This window comes from Oncorhynchus mykiss, chromosome 16 (assembly GCF_057628025.1).
Source record: "Oncorhynchus mykiss isolate SJ-2025 chromosome 16, ASM5762802v1, whole genome shotgun sequence".
Classification (NCBI taxonomy): domain Eukaryota; kingdom Metazoa; phylum Chordata; class Actinopteri; order Salmoniformes; family Salmonidae; genus Oncorhynchus; species Oncorhynchus mykiss.
This window is the reverse complement of record NC_143037.1, coordinates 5,453,831-5,466,067: the sequence shown is the minus strand read 5'-3', so window position 1 is coordinate 5,466,067 and position 12,237 is coordinate 5,453,831. Positions and strand designations below refer to the sequence as shown.

General features: G+C 41.7%; 1 protein-coding gene across 22 annotated transcripts in view; it reads right to left on the bottom strand.

Moving 5' to 3' along the window:
- Positions 1–880: 880 nt before the first annotated feature.
- LOC110491279 (transforming acidic coiled-coil-containing protein 2) overlaps positions 881–12,237 on the bottom strand; it is a 212,832-nt gene continuing 201,475 nt past the window's right edge. For all 22 annotated transcript variants that reach the window (XM_090201791.1, XM_090201792.1, XM_090201784.1 and 19 more), the window contains 5 exons: positions 11,031–11,074; positions 4,510–4,670; positions 4,115–4,221; positions 2,662–2,782; positions 881–2,393 (listed from right to left, as the gene is read on the bottom strand). In XM_090201791.1, coding sequence (XP_090057917.1) covers positions 2,328–2,393; positions 2,662–2,782; positions 4,115–4,221; positions 4,510–4,670; positions 11,031–11,074 — 499 coding nt within the window. In that variant the 3' untranslated portion in view covers positions 881–2,327. The remainder of the gene's footprint in view (positions 2,394–2,661; positions 2,783–4,114; positions 4,222–4,509; positions 4,671–11,030; positions 11,075–12,237) is intronic.

The window sequence follows — 12,237 nt, the reverse complement described above, 5'->3', positions numbered from 1 at the left end:
GGTAGTATCTCTACCAATACAGTCATGGGTGGTTTCTCTACAAATACAGTCATGGGTGGTTTCTCTACAAATATAGTCATGGGTGGTATCTCTACAAATACAGTCATGGGTGGTATCTCTACCAATACAGTCATGGGTAGTATCTCTACCAATACAGTCATGGGTGGTATCTCTACCAATACAGTCATGGGTGGTATCTCTACCAATACAGTCATGGGTAGTATCTCTACCAATACAGTCATGGGTAGTATCTCTACCAATACAGTCATGGGTGGTATCTCTACAAATACAGTCATGGGTAGTATCTCTACCAATATAGTCATGGGTAGTATCTCTACTATTCACTCAAAAAGGAAAAGGCACCCAGGGAAATATATCACACCGTTTAATTACATTTTTATTCCACTGTAGAGTGAGTGCATTTTATATTTCACTTCAGAGTAGAGTGAAATACTAATTAGTTCAGCGTATTGTGAATTTCACACAGCCAGTGTTAATTTTTCTACTCTGTGTAGGGTGACAGAAACATTGTCTTAAATGTTAACATTTCAACACTTTCGAAAGTGTTGAATTCACTCTGTTGAGTGTGAAGGCATGTGCACACCGCAAACGTTAAAAAAATGAACAGAGGTGTTCTGAAATAAACATGAGACCGTTTCTGTCATTCCCACAGCACTGAGAATCCTAGGTGTGTGTGTGTGTGTGTGTGTGTGTGTGTGTGTGTGTGTGTGTGTGTGTGTGTGTGTGTGTGCGTGCGTGCGTGCAATTTTCATTTTCCTCCTAGGACTCCATTTTCATATCAGGCGACCCCACGTGGTGTTGCGACCCCTGGGTTGGGAAACGCTGGCCTAATCACTTCACAAAGAAGCCACATCCCATGTTTCTACTGTCCTCCTTTATTTCACATTTCAGATGCTGTACACTATAGCTGTGCAGACCTGGGTTCAAATAGTATTAGAAATCAATTAAATTACATTTTCGGCGCTTGATTGATGTTGCCTGGTTTAACAGATTAATAGAATAGTCCCAAAACTGCAAACTCCGCCCATTTGGCACTCTAGGCCAGAACAAACACTCAACATTTTGAACCCAGACGTGTAGCTGTGCAGAGCTCTTTTTTTTTTCAATTGCTTCCACCTTGTGAACACATCAATTATAACAGGACTGTGACATAGAGATCACAAGATTGAATTACTTTACCTACCCTCAGTCCCAACACCTGATCATTACAGGAACAATTACCGTTCATCGTCCTCAATATTACAATGAAAATAAATAAAATCCCATCACACGTTTAGTTTTTTCTCCAAGAAAAGATATGACATAAAATTACGCCTCACAAAGTATCTGCACGGTAACACGACCAAGGGAAGCCATTTAATTAAGCACAATATTGTATCAAAATGCAGATATATATATATATATATATCTCTATTATAATCATCAACTTCCTACTTACAAAACACGAAAGGACGTTTGTATTTTTCTACTTCCACATGCAGTTCTCTGTGATCAAGTTTATTTCTTATTAACTGAACGATTCATTGATTTATTCTATATATATATATATATGGTTTTCTTTTCCTCTGTGTTTCCCTCTCTAGTGTTGAGGATTGAAGACACAGCAGGAGTTGGAAGAGGGAGCCGTATTTCCCCATCATTTGCTGTCATGGCAACCACATCGCATATCGGTCTATCTTCAATCAATGCACTCACCTTTCTCTCTATCACGCACACGCTTTCTCAGACACACACGCACGCACGCGCACACACCACACACACCCACACACACCACACACACACACACACACCACAACATGTGTACAAACTGTAAATGTGTACATGAGACTGAGTTGCACACTTGTACATACCCACCCACACACACACACACACACACACACACACACACACACACACACACACACACACACACACACACACACACACACACACACACACACACACACACACACACACACTCTCTCTCTCATTTATGATATAGAGTACATTTCAAAACACTCTTTCACCGGATCCCTGATACAGGACATGTTTTGCACATTGGCACATCAAAATGTACTGGGTGAAACAGAAGAAAACCATTGGCCCTCCCCAATACTCTGGGGGTGCAATGATGCCAGTTGATACACGTACACAGTCAGTCAGTAGTATATTAAATCCAGAAACCACTTTGGCTTCAACTGTCCATCTGTCCAGCTGCCCATCAGTCCAAAGGGAAGGTTTGAAGAGAGAGGATGTGGTTCTCTTTCTTCTATTCTTCTACCACTCCTTCCCCTCAGGCCCTGGAGACATGGACGTGTTCAGTGTTGCTAGCTCTTTCCCATCTTGGCGATCAGCTCGTCACAGATCTTGGTCAGTTCTTCGATCTCTTTGTTCTTTAAGGAAGAGAGACAAAAACCAGGAGGTTAGAGTAATTCCGTGTTCATTTCGTCCCCCCCAAAATTGTGACTAAAATATTTGTCTAGCCTTTAGCTCAGGGGGCTAACAGGAGACCTCGGTTTGAATCCTGTGTCCGTCACAAATAATGCGTGCACCCTGGGGCATTTATTGACAAAGCGTGATTATCTAGGACTTCATGGTCCCCCCGTCCATGAAATCTTATCCATTGTGAAAAAAAAGGCTAAACTTATCCGAGATCAGTACCTTCTGCTCAAGAGTTCTCTCCAGTGAGTCCACCTTCATAGTCTCCTTCCTGAGAGAGGCCTGGTACGCTGCTGTCTCCTGACGGGACTTCATCCTCACCTGGGCGATGTCGGAGTTCGCCCTGAGATACACAAACAGGATGTTAGTGTCATGGTGGTCAGAACATACAGGATGTTAGTGTCATGGTGAGAACATACAGGATGTTAGTGTCATGGTCAGAACATACAGGATGTTAGTGTCATGGTGGTCAGAACATACAGGATGTTAGTGTCATGGTAGTCAGAACATACAGGATGTTAGTGTCATGGTGGTCAGAACATACAGGATGTTAGTGTCATGGTGGTCAGAACATACAGGATGTTAGTGTCAATGTGGTCAGAACATACAGGATGTTAGTGTCATGGTGGTCAGAACATACAGGATGTTAGTGTCATGGTGGTCAGAACATACAGGATGTTAGTGTCATGGTGGTCATAACATACAGGATGTTAGTGTCATGGTGGTCAGAACATACAGGATGTTAGTGTCATGGTGGTCAGAACATACAGGATGTTAGTGTCATGGTGGTCAGAACATACAGGATGTTAGTGTCATGGTGGTCAGAACATACAGGATGTTAGTGTCATGGTGGTCAGAACATACAGGATGTTAGTGTCATGGTGGTCAGAACATACAGGATGTTAGTGTCATGGTGGTCAGAACATACAGGATGTTAGTGTCATGGTCAGAACATACAGGATGTTAGTGTCATGGTGGTCAGAACATACAGGATGTTAGTGTCATGGTGGTCAGAACATACAGGATGTTAGTGTCATGGTGGTCAGAACATACAGGATGTTAGTGTCATGGTCAGAACATACGGGATGTTAGTGTCATGGTGGTCAGAACATACAGGATGTTGGTGTCATGGTCAGAACATACAGGATGTTAGTGTCATGGTGGTCAGAACATACAGGATGTTAGTGTCATGGTGGTCAGAACATACAGGATGTTAGTGTCATGGTGGTCAGAACATACAGGATGTTAGTGTCATGGTGGTCAGAACATACAGGATGTTAGTGTCATGGTGGTCAGAACATACAGGATGTTAGTGTCATGGTAGTCAGAACATACAGGATGTTAGTGTCATGGTGGTCATAACATACAGGATGTTAGTGTCAATGTGGTCAGAACATACAGGATGTTAGTGTCATGGTGGTCAGAACATACAGGATGTTAGTGTCATGGAGATCATCTGATCACCTCTATCAACAACAAGTAACTGGATCACAGTTGGCCGATTGAGATTCTATAATATCTGTGGTTGTCTATATCTTTCTGTTTTGATTTAATTTAGTGTTTTGAGACAATCCACTATAGATGGAGTTTGACTTGACTCGGTTGAATACGTATGAGTTCTAACATGCTTTGAATGTCACGGTGAGTGCAACCAGAGTGTGCGAGGTGCACTCACTTGTCTAGTTTCTCCTCGGCGTGGATCTTCAGGGCCTGGTAACGTTGTTCCTCCTTACGGACCCTGGACAGGTACTCCTGAGCGCATTTCTTCAGCACCTCCTCATTCTGAGAGACAGGTAAAGGAGAGAGAAAGAAAGTTTACACTTGCAAAGATCCTGTTTTGTGATTGGTCTAATTCTGTTAGAATTAATTCTAATTCTAATTCAGATTGGAAGTGTTTCTAGATAAGAGCATCTACTATATCACTAGAAGGTATACGGTAAGCAGACATACGTCATCGTCGACATTGATAGACAGCCATTAGCAGTGTGTGCGGTAGTAAGGTTGGTTGGTGTTTGTGTGTGTCTGTCCATGTGTCTGTGTGTAGGTATGTGTCTCTCTGTGTGTACCCACCTTGCGGTAGCCCTCGAGGACGTCCTTCAGCTTCTCGTAACGTCTGAACAGTTCAGCCAGACTCTTCTCTACAGAGTTGAGGTCTGAAAGAGCCTGGTCCTTCTCTATGATCAGCTGCTGGATGGTGTGGTGAGACAGAGACTTATCCTTCTGCTCATCGTCTGGAGGGAGGGAGGAGAGAGATGGAGGGAGGGAGAAGAGAGAGGAGAAAAGACAGAGAGAGAATAGAGAGAGGAGGAGGAGAGAGAGACAGAGAGAGAGTGAGAGAGAGAGAGAGAGAGAGAGAGAGAGGACAGAGTGAGAATAGAAAGAGGAGGAGATAGCGAGAGAGAGAGAGGAGAGGACAGAGAGAGAATAGAGAGAGAGAGAGAGAGAGAGAGAGAGAGAGGACGAGAGAGAGAGAGAGGACGAGAGAGAGAGAGAGAGAGAGAGAGCGAGCGAGCGAGAGAGAGAGAGAGAGAGAGAGAGAGAGAGAGAGAGAGAGCGAGAGAGAGAGAGAGCGAGCGAGAGAGAGAGAGAGAGAGAGAGAGAGAGAGGACGAGAGAGAGAGAGAGAGAGAGCGAGAGAGAGAGAGAGAGAGAGAGAGAGAGAGAGAGAGAGAGAGAGAGAGAGAGAGGAGAGAGGACAGAGAGAGAATAGAGAGAGGATAGACATGAGATGGGAAGGAGGGGGGGATAGAGAGAGGGAGAGAGAGAAAGGATATAGATTAGATTGTATTCCTGGTACTTCACACACAGACACTAACACATTTGCTCATACACATTGTCATACGTAAAAAAGCCCAGCTATAGACACAGACGGACAGACACACACACACACACTTGCTCATATGCATATCAACATACACAACCCACATGCTTACTTACATACACACACACGAACACACACAGATTGGAAATCAATAAAAGCACAGTAGGTTCCTACAGTAGTTAATGACGCCTGCGTTAGGGACATTTTAGCATGAAGGCGATATTGATCAAGCGTGTATTTCTGGTGTGAAGCGTGCAGACAGAACAAACACTGAACGATGAGTGAAATGAACGAGATCCAGACTTCGGGAAAGAGCAACACACTGACATTGTAACGTTCCAACCCTATTCGAGCAGTGGTTAATGGGTAGCCTAGTGGTCAGAGTGTTGGACTAGTAACCGGAAGGTTGCAAGTTCAAAACCCCCGAGCTGACAAGGTCAGAATCTGTCGTTCTGCCCCTGAACAGACAGTTAACCCACTGTTCCTAGGCCGTCATTGAAAATAAGAATTTGTTCTTAACTGACTTGCTTAGTTAAATAAAGATAAAATAACGAGTTAGTCAGTTTACAGGCTGGGAGACCAGGGTTATGGTAGAGAAATAAACATTCTGTTCTCTGGCGAACAGAATACATTTTAGAGTGGCCTTTTATATAACAGTGGTGTCTAATTTGACTATGTTTTCTGTCCTCAGCTTATGTAAAGCTTTGAAAGCCTGTTTGCAGATGAAGAGAGAAGTCCCAATGAACGGCACAAGAGTCTAAGGGTGTATATGCCTTGGGTTATATGTCTAGGCTTATCTACAGTATGTTAGAAAATGTTGTATACAAAAATACAGTTAAACACAATGTAGGAACCTATTGCTGGAGCCATCCAACTCTGTTGGAGGTTCTGCTGGACTTAGAGGGTTTTGTTTCAGCCCAGCAATAACACACCTGATTCAACTTATCAAATCTAGTTGAGTTGATAATCAATTGTGCTTATTGCTGGGCTGGAATCGAAGTCTGCTCAGCCAGTAGATCAGGGATCAGTGGAACAACGTTGGTATGCAGTTTTATGTTGTTCATCTGAAATGAGGCTTTAGTAATAACAGACTACTTGTTACTACTCAATTATATATTAATGTTTATACTAACATGTTTAATCTTTACATACCAGTTATCTGTTGTTGTTTACACTAATGTTTAATATTTACATACCAGTTATCTGTTGTTGTTTACACTAATGTCTATTTTTTTGTCTAGTTTTAAGATCTCTAATCTGTTTTCATTTGATTGTCTCTCTCTCTCTCTCTCTCAGTATATCAGCCACGTGAATCCATTGTGCAGCTTACCATATGACATGCATCGCCAACGCAGCCATAGGCCTACAGTATGATGGCATTGCTGGCCTCAAGGGCATCTGTCATCTGAAGCAGAGAATAGCTCAAACTCACACATTGTTTACATGTTGAGCTCTATGTTGTCAATTTAAAACATTAGACAATGTATATGAGGTGAATTATATATCAGATTGTGTACATGCCTTTTAAGTGCTGACATATACAATTGTTTAGTGCAAATCCAACCCTTGTAATGTAGGTACAGTATGACAATAAGGAGATGACAGTCAGGCAACAGGCGATTAGCATTACAGCTAACAGTTAAACTACAGGCGATTAGCATTACAGCTAACAGTTAAACTACAGGAGATTAGCATTACAGAGCATTACAGCTAACATTTAGGCTACAGGAAATGAGCATTACAGCTAACAGTTAAACTACAGGCAATTAGCATTACAGCTAACAGTTAAACTACAGGAGATTAGCATTACAGCTAACATTTAGGCTACAGAAAATGAGCATTACAGCTAACAGTTAAACTACAGGTGATTAGCATTACAGCTAACAGTTAAACTACAGGAGATTAGCATTTCAGAGCATTACAGCTAACATTTAGGCTACAGGAAATGAGCATTACAGCTAACAGTTAAATTACTAGCGATTAGCATTACAGCAAACATTTTATGAGGTTCATTTTAATTTATTGAATTAATTTGCTTGAAAAATTATTGCAGTTGTTCCCATCGATAGACAGTACATGGTTGCTCTATATATAACTGACCCTGAATAAGCTAGCGACTGGGCTAACACAGCTAACCTTTTAGGTCAATAATATGCTGTTTTTATTAACATTTTGCTGGCTTTATAATCGTGAGAGTGATTAATTAACTAGTAGCTTGCTAGTTAGTTATACCTAGGTAGCTTACAAGTTTAGTTGACTTTTCTTAAAACAAACCTTATTGTGGCTAGCTACTTCTTGTCCCTCATGCTAGCTTTTACAACCAATTATCACTTCAGAAACATCCCCCACAAAGCCAGCATTGTAGACCATTTCTCCCTTCTCGCTGCAGCTTTAACTCATCTCGAAACAACAGAGAAGCGAGCTGCAAACGTTCTAAAATGGTTTGAAAACCAGCGCACTGCAAACGTTCTAAAATGGTTTGAAAACCAGCGCACTGCAAACGTTCTAAAATGGTTTGAAAACCAGCGCACTGCAAATGTTCTAAAATGTTTTGAAAACCAGCGCACTGCAAACGTTCTAAAATGGTTTGAAAACCAGCGCACTGCAAACGTTCTAAAATGGTTTGAAAACCAGCGCACTGCAAATGTTCTAAAATGGTTTGAAAATCAGCGCACTGAAAACGTTCTAAAATGGTTTAAAAACCAGCGCACTGCAAACGTTCTAAAATGGTTTGAAAACCAGCGCACTGCAAACATTCTAAAATGGTTTGAAAATCAGCGCACTGAAAACGTTCTAAAATGGTTTAAAAACCAGCGCACTGCAAACATTCTAAAATGGTTTGAAAATCAGCGCACTGCAAACGTTCTAAAATGGTTTGAAAACCAGCGCACTGCAAATGTTCTAAAATGTTTTGAAAACCAGCGCACTGCAAACGTTCTAAAATGGTTTGAAAACCAGCGCACTGCAAACGTTCTAAAATGGTTTGAAAACCAGCGCACTGCAAACATTCTAAAATGGTTTGAAAATCAGCGCACTGAAAACGTTCTAAAATGGTTTAAAAACCAGCGCACTGCAAACGTTCTAAAATGGTTTGAAAACCAGCGCACTGCAAACGTTCTAAAATGGTTTGAAAACCAGCGCACTGCAAACATTCTAAAATGGTTTGAAAATCAGCGCACTGAAAACGTTCTAAAATGGTTTAAAAACCAGCGCACTGCAAACATTCTAAAATGGTTTGAAAATCAGCGCACTGCAAATGTTCGAAAATGGTTTAAAAACCAGCGCACTGCAAACGTTCTAAAATATTTGAAAACCAGCGCACTGCAAACATTCTAAAATGGTTTGAAAACCAGCGCACTGCAAACATTCTAAAATGGTTTGTGAAACCCAGCGCACTGCAAACGTTCTAAAATGGTTTGAAAACCAGCGCACTGCAAACGTTCTAAAATGGTTTGAAAACCCGTGGTTGTTTTGTTGTCACGTTTAGTCTTTACTACGGCACTCGGAGGAACAAGGCATTTGATTGGTTTGACGTGTTGCGAGGGTTCACTGATTTACATCAGGTTCCGACCCCTCTTTAGCTGATTTATACCATGAGACTTCCGACGAAGCTATGGTTTAACTAATTAATACTGCCAAGCTCACGTACGATCTCCAAGGACCTATACACACCGAACAGGGACTGTGTGTGTGTGTGTGTGTGTGTGTGTGTGTTAGGGAGAGAGAGTTAAAGGTTCCTGCTGTGTACTTCAGGGGAAGAAAGAACAAAAAGCGTGAAAGTCTCGCTTATGGAAATCTGGTGTTGTGTAGAAACTAACGAAGGTACACTTTCACCAGTTAGCTCACAGAAAAGTCTGGAAAAAAATGAAAGACAACAGAAATGGGAAGATGAATGTCACTTCTATCTCTCTTTTGACAGATGGATGTGATCTGAAGTCACAAACAACTAACGGGGCAGAGTCCTCGATACTCACCTGGCAGCCCTGTTACACAATAGGAGCAGCAGAACACAAAAGAAGGAGTTGTGTTATCAAGCTGGGAGGGCAGCAGGACACATGGGTTGGGAGTCAATCCGTTTCAAATCTAATTTCAATTAAAACGTGTCTCATAAACCAAGTTTCCATCCAATTGGCGACAGATTTTCATACGAATATTCTAAAATCTATACTAATAAAAATGTGCATAGTTTCCCACCAGAGATGAGTTTCCATCAAGTTGACTTATTGCGGATAAAAGTCCGTACCGAATTAAAAAAAATATCAGCTAAATGGGATTCCATATAATTCTACTGAGCTACAGTCATATATTTATTCATTTATTTAGCTCCTTTGCACCCCAGTATCTCTACCTGTACATTAATCTTCTGCACATCTACCATTCCAGTGTTTAATTGCTATATTGTAATTACTTCGCCACCATGGCCTATTTATTTCCTTAACTCCCTTATCTTACCTCATTTGCACTCACTGTATATAGACTTTTTGTTTTCTTTTGTTCTACTGTATTATTGACTGTATGTTTGTTTTATTCCATGTGTAACTCTGTGTTGGTGTATGTGTCGAACTGCTTAGCTTTATCTTGGCCAGGTCGCAGTTGTAAATGAGAACTTGTTCTCAACTAGCCTACCTGGTTAAATAAAGTTGAAATAAAAAATTTAAAAAAGATGTCTTTAAAGTTTACCAAGAATTTAGCTGTTTCCAGCAGTTTATGACCTTGTTTAATCCGACATGTAGGTCTACTTTACTCGCATAAAAAGGTTGAATGGAAATCGGCCTATCCCATCCATATCATTCAATACCCACTGCACAGGAATGGGAAAAGTACCCAATTAATTCAATTTAATTCATTAATTAAAGCATTTCCATTTCTAGCGTAATTTATTTTACAGACACAAAAAGATCCTGCCTTGTCTCGAGTATTTTGTTTTGTTGACATTTGGAAAGTTTACCGACAAAATGTTTTCTGTCGTGATTTTTTATTTTATCCGACTATACTATACTCACATAAAAAAGGTTGTCGGAAACTTGCTTATAGAGACAAATGTAGGAAAATTATAATTTACAGTTACTTCTTGGATTTACAGAACTGAATGAGAATTGACCCCAACCCTGCAGGACACGTGAGAGAGCAGTAGCCGTGGTAGAACAAAAAAAATGGCGGCTCACACCTTTTAGTGAGAGTGTCGAGTGTTGTACAGGGTTGGGGTCATTTTCAATTTGGTCCATTTCGTGAAGTAACCTGAAATTCCAATTCTAACTGTTTTCTCATAGAGAAGCATTCTGGACAATTGGAATTGGAATTTCTGTTAAAACTTCCTGGATTGATTGAAGTTGACCCCATATCCCTGATGCAATATGAACAATGGGAATGAAAATCTTATTAAAAAAAAATTAAAAATAAATTCAGAGCAGAGCTTCAGAAATGTTTCAGAGGTGGAAAGGGAGAAGTGAACGAGAGTAGTGAGATAAAAAGGACAACGAGTGAATCTTTGTTTGATCTGGAAGATAATAATAGCTGGAAAGCGTAGACCATTGACTTATTGTATGTCATACAATACAGAAAAACTGAAAGGTTTTGATGAGCAAAGTGGAAACACACTGTAGCTTGCATCACGTGGATTCATCTTTAAAAATGTACTATTAACATACTGAAAAGGTTGTGAGGAACAGCAAACCACATATTGGTATAGCAATCATGTACTGTATAAAACCCAGGTGCTATGCTGGGGTTGGTAGATTTATGTATGAGAAACTACACAGAGAAACACTCACCAATCATCTGTGCAATGGTCTTCTCATACTCTGCCACGATTCTCCTGTGAGCCACAAACGGCAAAGATTAATTAATTATAAACAGACACATTTTCTAGTGTTTGTTCTTTATCTTTCTTTCTTTATAAATCTAGAACGTTTCTTAAAGGCACACATGAGATCTCAGACAGGAAGTAATGTGTCAAAATACCAATCATGTGCTTTCTTCACAGAGGCAATCACGCACAGTGTTGTCACCCACAGGTGTGAGGTGGACGAGGCTATCTTTAAACCTTCATAAAGATAGCCTCGTCCACCTGTCTAAATCTTTGTTTTCACTGACTCCATTTCTCTTTCTCTCTCTCTCTCTCTCTCTGTGGCAATGCATTCAGTAAACTATATTAACATGGAAAGTAAACACTTCCATTGTCAAGGTAAACACATAACACCAATGGTCCAACATAAATATACTAGACTGTAAGTATTAAAGTGATAACAATGACAACGAGAATGTTAATCATATTAACTCCCTCTCTCTCCCCCTTCCCTCTGTCTCTGTCTCTCTCCCCCCCTCCCTCTGTCTCTGTCTCTGTCTCCCCCCTCCCTCTCTCTCTCTCTGTCTCCCCCTCCCTCTGTCTCTGTCTCTCTCTCTTTTTCTCTCTCTCCCTCTCTCTCTTTCTCTCCCTCTCTCTCTCTCCCACCTCCCTCTCTCTCTCTCTGTCTCCCCCCTCCCTCTCTCTCTCTCTGTCTCCCCCTCCCTCTGTCTCTGTCTCTCTCTCTTTTTATCTCTCCCTCTCTCTCTCTCTCTCTCTCTCTCTCCCCTTCTCTCTCTCTCCCCCTCCCTCTGTCTCTGTCTCTCTCTTTCTCTCCCTCTCTCTCTCTCCCCCCCTCTCTCTCTCTCTCTCTCTTTTTCTCTCCCTCTCTCTCTCTCTCTCTCTCTCCCCCTCCCTCCCTCCCCCTTCTCACTCTCTCCCTCTCCCTCTGTCTCTCTCTTTCTCTCTCTCTCTCTCTGTCTCTCTCCCTCTCCCTCTCTCCCTCTCTCCCCCTCTCTCTCCCCCTCCCTCTGTCTCTCTCTCTGTCTCTCTCTCCCTCTCTCTCTCTCCCCCTTCCTCTGTCTCTCTCTCCCTCCCTCTCTCTCCCCCCTCCCTCTCTCTCTCTCTCTCTCCCTCTCTCTGTCTCCCCCTCCCTCTCTCTCTCCCCCCCTCCCCCTCTCTCTCTCTCTGTTTCC